The sequence below is a fragment of the Chelon labrosus genome (assembly GCF_963514085.1).
Source record: "Chelon labrosus genome assembly, contig: SCAFFOLD_13_1, whole genome shotgun sequence".
NCBI classification, from domain to species: Eukaryota; Metazoa; Chordata; class Actinopteri; order Mugiliformes; family Mugilidae; genus Chelon; species Chelon labrosus.
In genome coordinates, this window is record NW_028181779.1 from 66,838 (window position 1) to 80,375 (window position 13,538).

General features: G+C 44.1%; 3 protein-coding genes across 4 annotated transcripts in view; 1 reads left to right on the forward strand and 2 right to left on the reverse strand.

The window, feature by feature from the left end:
* Positions 1-3,469, reverse strand: part of LOC311509693 (transforming acidic coiled-coil-containing protein 2-like) — a gene marked incomplete at its 5' end in the record, with an annotated part of 47,399 nt that extends 43,930 nt beyond the window's left edge. Inside the window, one exon of the mRNA XM_084575117.1 lies at positions 3,359-3,469. Within this exon, the coding sequence (XP_084431243.1) occupies positions 3,359-3,469 (111 nt within the window). The remainder of the gene's footprint in view (positions 1-3,358) is intronic.
* A 1,689-nt stretch (positions 3,470-5,158) lies between these two features.
* LOC311509697 (non-structural maintenance of chromosomes element 4 homolog A-like) lies at positions 5,159-9,754 on the reverse strand. 2 transcript variants are annotated; one of them, XM_084575120.1, is made up of 11 exons: positions 9,620-9,754; positions 8,917-9,140; positions 8,708-8,788; positions 8,241-8,371; positions 7,605-7,756; positions 6,428-6,527; positions 6,071-6,161; positions 5,893-5,987; positions 5,739-5,787; positions 5,557-5,642; positions 5,159-5,444 (listed from the first exon to the last, which is right to left on the reverse strand). In XM_084575120.1, the coding sequence occupies exons 2-11, from the start codon at positions 9,116-9,118 to the stop codon at positions 5,385-5,387; spliced, it is 1,047 nt and encodes a 348-aa protein (XP_084431246.1). In that variant the 5' UTR covers positions 9,119-9,140; positions 9,620-9,754; the 3' UTR covers positions 5,159-5,384. The 2 variants fall into 2 exon arrangements, with proteins under 2 accessions (XP_084431246.1, XP_084431247.1); XM_084575121.1 differs by lacking the exon at positions 9,620-9,754 and having other exon boundaries at positions 8,917-9,143.
* An 835-nt stretch (positions 9,755-10,589) lies between these two features.
* LOC311509679 (coiled-coil domain-containing protein 185-like) lies at positions 10,590-13,333 on the forward strand (the record flags this gene model as incomplete). The annotated part of the gene is made up of 1 exon (XM_084575100.1): positions 10,590-13,333. The coding sequence occupies one exon, from the start codon at positions 10,590-10,592 to the stop codon at positions 12,297-12,299; it is 1,710 nt and encodes a 569-aa protein (XP_084431226.1). The 3' UTR covers positions 12,300-13,333.
* Positions 13,334-13,538: the final 205 nt, after the last annotated feature.

The window sequence follows — 13,538 nt, forward strand, 5'->3', positions numbered from 1 at the left end:
TATATATATATATATATAAATGTCATCACTGCAATGCAGAAATGGAGTTTAGTGCGCTTGGTTTAAGCCTATAGCTCATGAGACACATGTTTATGTTAATCCTATTAGGATAATCCCGAATTCCACTGTTGAGGTTCCCCAGTCACATGTGGAAATGACTGTTTTTCTACATAACTAGACAGTCACAACATTGCAAAATACGTCTACATGTAAACTGCAACCATAGGAGTGATGGATTTCATAAGCAGCGGGACAACAAGCCTGGAGGAGTCATGATATGTTGCAGCAAATATAAATCGCAGCATTACACGTCTATCGTGTTGCACATTTATCTGATTTACAGCTGGGAAAAACAGAACAAGTCGTGTTATCTTATCTGAAAGCTCATTAGACAAGCCTCGCTTAAGCAAAGTCTCCTCCTCCGCAGACATCCCATGTGTATTACTGCAGCCACCAGTTAGTAATCATGCATCCAAGTGTTAGTTTTGTTAGTCCTTGAAAGAGGCATAAAAGCGCAGGGGGGGCGGCAAGTAGCGTTCCCAGCCATTCAGTGTCAGCGAGCTTTGCCCTTACCAACGCCTCAGTGGTGCTGTTCTCGTTTCCCATGGCTCGGCCAGCTGCAGGGCCACAACCGCCCAGACCAGCAGCCTCTCACATCAGCTGGCTGAAAGACACCGGCAGCGGAAAGGCCGTAAGCGCAGGACTACTGCAGTGGTGCTTGACAGAAGAGAGACAGAGTGAACGGAGGGGTCTGCTCTGTCCCTCTATAGTCTCGGACTCATGCTCCACGGGATTAGAGGTCTTTGGTATGAGGTTGTACTTGCACGGGGTGAGAGAGAATTGTAAGTGTGTGTGTTGTTTTAGAGATTAGCGACCTCTGATGCATGCCTACCTCCACAACCAAAGTGCAAAGCTTTGCCTCTGCTTATGCAGACCTAAAATCCTGACTGTCGTGTAATTATTAAATATTATTCCATATGTCAAATTCATCTCCTGATGCAGAGTAGGGAACTAAAATCAGATCCTAATTATTACAATTGAACAGCACTGACTCCAAGAGGAAGAATTTGGAGTCTGTCACTTGTGCGTTTGATGTGACTGAAGCATACTGACACAGTGACTGAAACTGGACAAGCCTGTAAGATAATCCTCACGTGGTAAATAACAGATCGTGGCGTCTCTCGACCCCCAGCAGCTATTCAAAGTTTTCAGGAGCGTGTCTGATCCAGTATACGATATTTTAAGTTAGGACTATACGGACGTAGAAAAATGCAAACGAAAGATACATGAATATATTAAATATATATTCTCTGCGCGACCTTCTCTAACAAGAACATTTCTTTGTTGGATGTGCTGCAGCTGAGTCATAAACACGTGCCACCGAAAGGTTGTTTGTGCATGCCTCGTATGACTGCAGGGACTGTATGGTAGCTCAGTGTTTAGTCAGAAAGCACTGACCTGAATAGGCAAGACTTTATAAATAGATATCAGCCCCCTCGTTCACTGCTGTTAGACTTTATTCCGGTCTTATTCACAAGATGTCAGTCACAGTTAATTTCCAAAGCCAGTGTAGAGGCTTTATATTCTAGTGTTGTTGTTTTTTTTGCTATTTTTCAATTTTTGACAATAAATACTTATTTTATCCTGCATATTTCCTATAATTATCCCACGGGAAAATGTATATCTTCCCGCACGTTAATTGTCACTTACGTGCAGCTCATCTGCCACGCTTGCTTGCTATTTGCGTGAACGGGGTGTAATTTCAGCCCCCACACCGACTCGTGTGCACTTCAACGGGCGTCAGTGTTTCAGGTTTTTTTTGGCAGCACGGAAGGCACAGAGGGGAAATCATATGATTAGGCGGCTGCCAGGTTTCTTCTCACTTCGTCACGGCCTGTCCATCACTCTTTGAAGCGCTCGGGTTCTGGATGAGCACCATATGTCCTCGCTCGGACGCCTACAGGATGAGTTTACGGTTTCCTGACCTGTATCTGACCCCTGCAGCGACACGGAAACGCAAGCGGGAAAACAAATCGAGCCGATTGTTGGATTTCTAATATGATTTAATAAAAGTTAACGCAGTCTTTCTTGGGTAATATACAGATAATTCTACAAGCTTTGAGGCTGTGATTAAAATCGTGTTCACAAAGCTGGCCAATCGAGGTGAAGGAAAAGCAAAAGAAGAATTTAAGAGCCACCATTTTCACATATTCTGAAACCATCTGAAGGATTTCTGTAAACAAATATAAATCTGTACCACAGCTGCAACCCACCCACAACAAACTACTCACCGGCGCAAATAAAAGAGTTTTCCCAGCACACAGTGTCTGGCCTCAGCTTCCGATCTGTGTTTACTGTCGGACTGAGGGCCAGTGTTTTTTGTCCCGTCTTCTGAGGAGCCCCCGGTTTCTCTGTTGCTATTTTTTGCCCTGGACGCAGGACTGGGACAGAGGTGGGGACGGGATCAAGGGGAGTGAGCGAGGGAGGGGAGGAGACCGAAATGGAGCCGGGGGAGGCCATGCCTGCTTATTGGGCAGGCGGGTGGACTGTAAACAAACGAGCACGCGGGACGGACGGGAGGACGGGAGGTGTGCGACCTCACAGCTCCCCTTCTGACAGGTCACGTTACAGCGTTCACCTAACCACCTGTAGCGTTGCTGCAACCTTTACATTTATTCATCGTCGCATATTCAGCATAGTGCTGCTTCTGTCCCTCTCCCCATCTTCTACTCTAGAGGACAACACACAACAAATTGTGTCTTCAGCAGCCAGAGTTACAGATTCTGACATCTGAGTGTTGTGTTTTGGATCCTTTATTGTCTGCCATCTTTGAAGACCATTTCCAGTTGAGCGCTCAGCCCGAGGAGACAGCTGACTTATAATCACACCTATAAATAACAGTGATCTGATCAGCCCTGACACCACAGCACACTCATAACACGCAGATCAAATCTGATACCGCCTCGCAGGCTTCTCCTGTCTCGCTTGCCTTTCGTCTTTTCGACTAAACGAATCTACTGCACACACACACACGCACACACAATCTATTCTCTTTGGGATTTGTCCAGTTTTCCTCCAATTCAATTCAGCATCTCTCACTTTTATACTCCTCCCTTCCTCACCGCCTGCTCTCCGTCTCCACTGCTCCTCTTCACTGCTGAATTCGCCCCTCCTCCAACGTGAGAAACACCTTCTCTCTCCCTGCCTTTCCCTGAATAAAAGACTGAGCAGCCGCTGAGCAGTAAAAACCTACTCCTTCTCCTCCTCTTGGAGCACTCTCCCCTGCTCGGTGAATCAGGCGTTGACGCTGCGCCTCAGACATCCTCTCTGTTCAGCATGCCATCTCCCCTCTGTTTACCTGGCTGTGTGAGATTCCGATGCAGCTCCCCATCTTGTATTCCATGTCCTCCTCTGGTGAAGTGACCCTGGCACTACACGGCTGGCAGAGCACCTTTCTGCAGAACTGCATCGTTATCAGTCAGACTCAGCATTGCCAGAGCAGGCAAATCTCTGCATGAAGCTACAGAGTGGGAGTGTGTGTATGTGTGCACGCCTCTGTGTCCGTATGAGTGTGTGCCTGAGTGACTAATAACTGCTCTGCACTGCTTTCCCCATGGTGCGTCCTCTGACATGTATTTTCAAGTGATACAAAAACCTACATTACATAAGGAATCCAAGCCAATCACACGAGTGAGGGGGGGAAAAAAGGGGAGCAACTGCTTCCAGCCTCTGTGCTGCTTAGCTTTACATCACTGCAGAGTGAGGCTCTGCTTTGGAGGGAAGAAATGCTCAGAGAGGAAGAGGGGGAAGAGATGGGAGGCAGCGTAAAGCGTGCCTGTCCCTTTAAAGGACCCGGGAGACGGTGAGGATGATGGTGGTACAGCACTATGATGAAGACGCACAGGCGATACCAGTGTGTTCAACCGCACAATCTGATCATAGTTAATATTCATTCATCTCAAACAGAGCAAAAGGAAAAACTACAGCAAGGAGAGCTACAGCAATTACATATTTGTACCCAATGTACAGTACCATCAATTAAAAGCACAAATGATTAAACTGATGACTAATTTCCCGCACTTCAGAGAAACCTAGAAAGAATAAGTGACGCACTGTATGCAGGAGCTAGATTAAAGCTCCAGAGCTTCTGAATACACACATAACACTAGGCAGACACAGGGAGAACATGCAAACTCCACACAGAGAGGCCCAGTTGGCCCATGTATTCGAACCAGGGATCTTCTTGCTGTGAGGCATCAGTGCTAACCACTTCACCACTGTGCCGCCCACAAGCTAATTCATGATCGCCCTCAACATTGTGGTTTAAATTGCAGCCTTTGTAGTTTGTCAACACCAAAAAATTAAGCATTCTCCAACTGTGACCGATCACTAACTGTGTGTTACTGTGGCTTAAGAGGTCTGGGTCAAACAACGAGCGATGATTTAGGCCCTACTAACTCTGCCCTGAGCAAATTTTACTAAAATTGTGTTTGAGTCACCGTGTATACGACAGTGCAGAGGACATTTCAAGGGAAGTAACTTAGAATAAATAAATTTCTCAGAAACCCGCACGAAGCCCCGGTTAATACTGGCAGCGCTTTCTTTGGTCTGATGAAACTAAAATAAATTTTAATCAGATGCATAAAACGACCATATACAATACTGTAAATAGGCAGCGACACCCATTCTGTCTAACATAGCATTAATAGATGCCATCATCAATGTGAATTTGTTTTCAGGTTTTGGATAAAAAGATGATTCCTAGACTCAAAAAGATCAACAGACATTTTCCAACCAGACAAGTATCCCAAATAACTGCAGCCATTACATACGGGTTTACTGAAGGAGAAGAAAGTGATGACTATGCCGTGCTGCAGAATACCTCCCGAGAAATTTAAAGTTCAGCTTAGAGCAACAAAAGCCTTTGAGAAAACAGCTGATGAAAGTAACTGTGCGAAGTGTCTCTCTTCAGATTAGCACAAGATTGGCATCATCCATGCCCTGAAGAAGATCTGATCTGTCATCAGGCATAAAGAAGTTAAAGTAACCCGTTTGTTTTTAGTTAGAGAGAATATGAAAATAATTAAAAGTAGTTATTGTAATTTGACACCATTTGGAACATTTCATGTGATATTTCAGAGCTACCTACTGTAGTGCTTATTTTCATAGACATAAAATGCACACGCATGCAGTTCAGATAACTTTTAAATATTTAATATATCAAAGGTCCGTATCAGAAATATGGCATATTGAGACTTTTTACAGAATAAAATTCAATATTTGCAATGAGAACAATCAATAAATCAAAACTGGCAAACTTTATAGAAAACGCTAAAAAAAATTTCACTGAACAGTTTTACAGACATCAAGACAGCGTCGGTCCATCATTCAGTGTGTAGAGAGGGGATCATTCTTTCTTTGATCTCAAAGACATCTATGAGCTCCTGGGAAAGAAATAAAATATAAAATCATGATCACAGAAACAAAGGTTGTTTATAGCAGCTCTGGTATTTTTGATAGATTCATTCCTCTACTTTCAGACCAAAATGTCCAAACCTTCCACGTCTTTGGGCTGATGGAGACGATGCACTGTTTACGACTGCATGTGCCTCCAGCTTCCACCTCCCCTTCTTCTACAGGCGCTGAGGCACAGAAACACACGACGCCAGTAAAATAATCATTCTTTGTCAAGCTCCAGAGAGAATAAAAGAAAAGAGTAAACCGCTGCATCTTCTTACCTATACAAGGCAATCTGTCATCATCCAGATACATCCGCGCCAAACCGTCCTGTAACACAAACAACGTTGTCACGCCTGCTTACAGTCACCAGAGGGCACACAAGCTCAACTTGAAAATAATAAAATAAAACGAACAACAGCAATGGCCCCTCACCCTGATCAGAAAAGACGTGTGGAAAATGTTCTCCACCGTCCGCGAAAACGAGTCCGGGTCAATGACAAACTCATAATACGAGATCGGCGATGTTGCTGTGGTGGAGACAGACGCACATGAGCAGCTGATAATTTAGACAATGATGATGAAATGTGTGCATGGCCGACTTTAAACTTACGATCATCTTGGTAATAACTTTTCAGACACCCAAGGATCCTTTCCACCTCTTTCTCTGTTGCCTCTTGATGAGACTCTTCCATTTTCTTCAGCTGATGAATAAGATTAACATGATCCAGTAAATATGTGGGACATCTAAATCCACTGAACACAGAACATATTTAAACTGTCTCTCTGACTATGGAAATAAACCAGTATTCTCTGTATGTTAAATAACTAAAAGTTTGTTTCATAAAATACACACTCAGATACAAGTACTAAAAGTAAAGTAAAACAACAGGGGTGTTTTAGATGCTTGCCCTACTTGTAATTGCCTGCAAAGTCACAAACACATGCAATTAGATAACTGGAGTATAACCTGAGTAGGCATTATCCTTTTGGCTTCCTTGCTCGGTGCCTTCCTTTGCCGTTCTATCCTTTGCTTTGGAGGAGGTGGCTCTGCATGAAATGACCCCATCCTAAAGCAAAAAAAATCCAAAGAACGGAAAACTCATAAGACATAAGATACTTTGGGGGATTGTAACTAATACAATTACAAAAATAAACACAACAGTACAAATGAACACCTGTAAGTAAAAGATGTGGGCAAATAAACACATGATCTCCTTTGGAAAGTTGTCGTACTTCAACAACTCTGGAGAGAAAGTAGAAGAAGAAAGTACAACAGTGGCTTCAGAATCTATTGTCTTCCCGTCCTTGACATCAGCTTGCTGAAATTTTTGACCACTCTTCCACGCAAGATATTTAAATGTCTGTGCTGCTTGTTTCAAATCTCCCCACAACATTTCAGTGGTATTTAAATCTGGGCTTTGACTAGGTAACTCCATAACCCTCTGTTTCTTCTATGTGCGTCATTCCTTGGTGGATTTGTTAGTGTGCATAGGATGATTATCTTGTTTACAGAGAGAGAGAGAGCATCATGTCATCTTTCAGCGCCATATTTGATTTTTTTTTTGTTCCAAATTACCTGGTCTTTACCTTTATGTTCACTGGTAAACTGTAGTTTTGCTCTTTTCTTAAACAGCAGGAGTTTTTTCTCACATGCAAGTCAAATTTGTACAGTCTCGTTCTGGCTGTAGATGCATGCAAGGTTTCAGGAGTTGCCTGTAGATTTAGTGTTCTTGGAGACTTCTTTTTCTAACAAATGCTCTGCTCTTGGACTGAATTACATGGATGACTTTCCAAACTGTAGAGCTATTTATTCAGATCTTTCTTCCAAGACTCAGACATCCATAACCTATTTTTCTGAAGGTCTTTTTTGGTATGATGACATCACACACATCTGCTGTAGATGTTAAATAAGACAGTGAGTCCACCAGTCAGGGTATGCTTAAATATTCCACGTGACAGACCTATTTTTATTTAAATCATGTAAATCACTGCCAAATGTCAATTAAACGTGTAATTTGTTTGAGTAGATCACCTTAATCTGTAGGCACTGTTTCAGGAGTTCAAATATGTTTCCCCTCATGTGAACGGGGAAGAAAAAGCGACGGCATTTAAGTCACCGCTGGCACACAGAAGACTTCACTCACATGTAGTGGAAAGAAGGTGCCGTTTTGAAGCAGAACTCTGCTCTCCTGGCGAGTCTGTGCCAGGCATCGTGGGGCAGGTAACCGTCAACGGTGCCTCCATTGTGCTGCTCATCCTCCCCGTCTTCTAGCCGGTTAAGGCCCATGAAGGACAACTGTAAGAGAAGGGAAATCCCAACATGACCACTGCATTAGAAGCAAAGGTTTTTAAAAAATGTCTGTATACAAGGATTAAGTGAGTCACCATCTCCATACAAACATTAAATGGGTAATTAGAGGTAGCATCTAAAGTGAGTTGAGCAACAAAATAACATCGCTAAGCACACAAGTAATTTCTGCTTTGAAATGACCCATGTAATGACATAAATCCAACAGAAACATTGTGGAAGGACCTGAAGCAAGCAGGCCATGTGAGGAAAACTATCAACATCCCACAGTAGAAAGCACCAAAGTCAAGGACTGATCAACAGCTACTAGACTTATCTGCAGGTGTTTAACTGGGTTCTATCTTTCTACTTTTTTGTACTTGCGCCAAAATCGGGTGGTGTTTTAGGTAACATTTAAAATGAAATAAAGAAATATTCTCAAGGATTCGCCACTGCATACACACGGACATAACACACTATTAAAAATACTCACAAGATGCTCTGTAAAAACAGTGTGATCGAAGGCGGTCCCTTCAGAAAACATCTGGCTGGCTTTCTCTTTTCCCAGGTCTGTCGCCACGACAAGGAGCTGGGCGTCCAGCGCTGCTTCTCTCGCCTGCCGAACTGATAAAGAAGAATACAACAATAGTGAGTAATTAACTGTGCAATTTAGATGTCTTTTGACAGTTAGATGAAACTAGAGAAATGAGGTTAAACAAGGCGGGCATAGGATGATTGAATATTGAAAATGTTTGAAAAATCTAAAACGAAGGCAGGACTTGGTGATTTTTCTTGAAGACACTCTCTACTCGTTCCAGTAGCATTATTTCGGAACTGTTTATAGATTACCCGTGACCTGAGGGACTGAAAATGTCCTCAGAGACCATATTACATATTTACATATTTTCACTTTTACCGCCAGCGTAAATTCAGGAAATCCTGTGGTTGTGCCAGACTTACCATCTTTAAAAAGTTTGTTTGCTTCCTCTAAAACTTCTGTCAGTTTGTTGTTGTTGAGACTCAGCATGTCTTCCCTATTCTCTGAAAAACAAACACACAAGGAGCATGCACGTCAAAGATCTGCATGGAAATAAACAACAGCAAGTGCTGCTGCTTCTTCAGCTGCCACATCCTCCTGTCTGTCTGTCTGTCTGTCTGCAACAACTCACGTTGTACTGAGCTGATGAGGTCTCTGTACTTGCTCCGGATTTCTCTCCTGAGCCCCGGGTCGTTGTCGTCGTCTTGTAGGTCCGCTGGGCCCACATCACCCCCGGCTTCGTCCCCATCGTTTTGATGCCTGTCTCTCCTTCTGCCAGCGTTGCCATTCTGCCGGGGAGCTTCCTCGTCACCGACACCTCTGCCTCTCTTCATCTTGATTCACCAAGTGTATGAGCTGTGAAGAAGGAAATGAGTTGATGCAAAACTGGCCGACGCTGGATTTGTATTTGTGTCTGTTTTAGTGAATATAAACAGCTATATGTTCTACTGTATGTAAATAAACTCGGGATAGCTAACGTTGCTATTGGAAACGGTTGCTACTTGATGCTCGCCTTCTACGTTCACTTAAACTGGATCTCAACAAAACAACGGACACGTAAACACAAATATTAACCATTCAAACTACAAAAAAACAAAAAAACAAACTCCGACCGAGCAGGCTAAACTAAAACGTTGAATTTCTGAGCAGTTTAATTCATCTGTTGTGGTCTGGGCTAGCATTAGCCGGCGTTAGCTTGTAAGGGCGGCTATGTTAGCAACTTAGCATAGCTGAACTGTAAACAACATTTGACTCTTCTGCCAAAGCGAGCATCAAATTAAAAGGGAAACACATTACTATATCAAGATATATATATATATATTAATTCCACAAACCTGCGAGGTAAAGACACAAAACGCAGCGTTACGAAGTTTGAAAAAAGTTCTTCTTTTGATTTAAGCGTCCGTTGTAGTAGCCATTAGCGCCACCTAGTGCTGTGGAGTGCGACTCCAGTAAACTGTCAGGAATAAATAATTACCTCTGTAAGTATTTACCCAGTACAGCGTGGGCCAGTACTTCAAGATAAGAAATTCTTGTTTGAGTTGGCCATATATCACCTCTTTCATAACAGGCTAAGGGCCTGGAACAAATCTCTTCACTCACCTTTTTTCCCTTTTGCCTCCATTACGGCGTTTTAGCCTGCGGGGCTATTCTATTTGTATTTATATACTATTTATATTCATATACTATTATGACAACTCACTATGTATTACAAAATACGCATTATTATACACATTTGAGTGACTCGCCGGTAGAGGACGCCCAAATAAAAGTGTCCCACCTGTGAAGGCTGCACTGTGTTTTTAAACTGGCTGTGGTGTTGTCATGGTGACAGGAGGCGTCTGACCAGAACAGCTGTTTACCTTATTTTCAATTAGCTCTTCACAACTGCGCATGTCTGAAAAAAATAGGTTTGTTTTCGTTTTCTTCTTCTTATTACGATTTATTTATTTCAACCAAAACGTTTTTTTTATGAGCTAAATTGAGGACAGACATTGGTCTTTCCCCGAGGAAAGTTTAAAATGAGTCTGTCAGTGTATTTTGTCTTTAGCAGTGCAATAGCAATGCCACATTTCACTATTATTATTATTTTATTTATTAATTTATTTTTTTCTTCTGTCTATCGGGTCTTACAGGCAGCTGAAGTAGAAATGCAATTAATCGTCGATTGCCTGGAAGGACGCAGCTAATCCCCTCCTGACCTGCCCAAGCTGGAGAGCCGGAAGAATGTGCAAGACGCTCTTCTGTGCACCTGCACATAGCATCCAGGTAATTTAATTTAATTTTTTTTATTTTTTTATCATCATGGGGGAGCGAAAGTCAAGTTCCCCGGTGCTCTGTTTGGACCTGGACAACTATGAGTCGCCTGGAGCAGAGAGGAGTCGGCATGTTTTAACCAGCCCCCGCTCACTGGAGTCCTGCGCTCGTCTCGGAATAAAACCGGTCCAACTTTTAATCAAATCGCTAAACGAGTTGATCGCTGAACAGGATGTTGTGCCTTTCGAGGCGATGAGGGTCATGCACGACTCGTATGAAAAGGAAAGAATGAAGCTTTTGCAAATGTGCCGAGAGGAGCGAGAGAGGATTATCCAGGCGGCAGGGGACAGGCGGTCAGGTAGTACTAATAAAGCCTCAGGCTTGGAAGTGTTGCCAGACGCCAGAATGAAGGATCACAGCCTGACAACAGGGCCCGTCCCCTATGCAGATCTATGTTTTAAAAGGAAATCTGTTAGCAAGTCCTCCAACTCTCTTGCTGGTGGTAAAAGAGACCCAGACAGGAGCACAGTGTGCAGCTTCAATCTGGGTGACCTCAGACACTCCCCAGCTACTGAGATGGAACTGCAGAGGCTAACCAAGAACATTAACAAGGAGTTGTGTGTCACTGTGTCAGAGAGAGACTGCAAGATAGCTGCCCTCATGCTTGTGAAGCATCAGGAGGAGCAGGATCGCCTCAACCTCTGCCAGCAGGAGGAACAAAAAAGACAGGAGAACCTCAGGCGACAGGAGGCCCGGCAAGTTGAAGCAGAAAAGCAGAGACGGAGGAAGCTAAAGCACAGTTTGAAACGCTGGCACAAGGAGCTGGAGGCCCGCAGGAGGTTGAGGGAGTGTGAGGAGAAAGAGAAAGCAGAGCAGCTTGAGCAGGAGGTGTTGCTGCAAGAAGACCGCTGGAGGAGGTTGAAAGAGGAGGTTGAGGTACAACGCCGAGAAAAGATAGAGCGTGCACAGAAAGAGGCAGAGGAGCGCAAACACTACCAAGAGAAGCTGCTGAGAGAGAAAGAGGAGGCGGATAAATGGGAGCGAGAGAAGGAGAGACGGGTAGCAGTGGAGAGGGAGGAGAAGGCCTGGAGGAGCAAAGTGTTGCAGGAGAAGAGGGAGCGGAAGAGGCTGCAGGAGGAAAACCGCAGGGAGCTGCTACGACACGTCCTTCTGAAACATCAGGTGGAACAACAGGTGGAGGAAGAGGAGAAACAGATGAGGAGCACACTCGAAAAGAAGTTGCATCACTCCTGTGAGAAACGGGCCCAGGGCGTTGAGGCACGGCTGAGGGAGCTGCAGGAGCGGGCGGCCCTGGAGGAGGAGCAGATTCAAAGAGCGCAGCAGAGGGCCAAACACCAAAGCACCCAGTGGCTCACACACAAACAGATCGTGGTCCAGCTGAGCCAGCGTCGCATGGAAAGGGCCGCCCTGCACGCCTCAGCCCAGCACAGGAGCAGAGCTCAGCAGACACAGCAGCACAACAAACACAGGCAGATCTGTCACCAGAGGCTCAGGGAGAAGATACGGAAAGAAGAGGAGGCCATGAGGAGGGTCAGGGAGAGCTCCATCTCCATGAAGGAGTGGAAGAGAGAGAGGCTGCGGAGGCAGCGAGAGCAGATACAAGAGGAGGCACAGAGGCTGGCAAGGGCCTCCTTTCACATGAGGGAGCGAGTGAGGCAGCAGACACACAACCGAACCTTTGATCAGATGGCTCTGGAGGCTCAGCTGACTGCCTCCATAGGCCGCATGAAACTATGAGAGAAATGATTAACCCTAGTTCTGCCTTCTGAAAGACTCTCAACATTCTCACCTCCTCCCACTGTGTTAAATACAATTCAGGCTTTACTGACACACTCAAGAGCTGCTAAGGCTCTTAAAGCAGTATAGAAAAACACTCCTACTATCTGCACTGTCCATAAAAGTATGTGAATGTTTGCAGCTAAAAGGAGAAGCCCACGTTTAATGTTGGGATCATATAAGTCAGAACTATTCAATTAGTCAAGATGTGAGGTGACAAAGAGTTTATTGACTTATACAGTCAGTCTCATTTGTTATAATGGCATAGATTCAATGTGATTGTGCCCTATGTTTTGCGTAGTACCATAGTAAAACAAAGCTTTTTTTGGATTGTGACCCTATAAAATATGCTTCCCTTTTCTATCCTCTGTCAGGATGCATGTTGTAAACAGCGTTCAATAACTCACATCCTGGTAATACATCTTTATTTCTGAACTCTTGAGGAGTGCTGACCTCTGAGCCAGCAACCGCTGCTGTGTGGTATAACCAAAATTTACAGTTTGTTTGTTTGTTTGAGCACAGGCATCGCATTAGTCCACTTGAACTGCTTGATCCAAGACTACACAATGCAGAACTGCACGCTTTGAGTTAGATGTTAGACCCTGAAAGTGGAGTTTTAAGCCTGCAGAAAGCTGTGCGGTGCAGGTGAAGGCAGCAGACCAGAGAGCGTGGGGTTAAAAACCATCAGATGCTTGAACGCTGACATCACAGCCGCTAGCAGGAAGTTCTAGTGAGAGGCCAAACTGCAAGACTCTGAATGAGCTGTATCGGCATAACAGGCCACAATACTGGTTAATGTTTAGCTGACCAACGTGCTGTTTTTTTTTTTCTTGTCACCTGACTAGTCATTATCTTTTAACATATGACCAGGCCAAAGTAAATGAGACGTGAAACTAAAACAGAGCCATATTTCAAGACCCTTGTAATGTGTTGAATTTACTTGTAACAGTTCGTTATGTGATTCAGATCGTGTTTAGTGTATTTTCTTGCCTTCCCACAAACGAATTAATAAATCTTACGTTAAGCGTGAAATGACTCTTTGCTTTCCGTATCTGTAATGAACACACTGGAAGTCGTCTCCTTGGCACCACGACGTCCAGATCTTATGAGTAGCTGACAAAAGGCAGGAGATACGCAACACTCGGACCAATTAAAAATGAATCAGCATCAGGCGGTTTAATGCTGTGGTCGTGTGGAGAA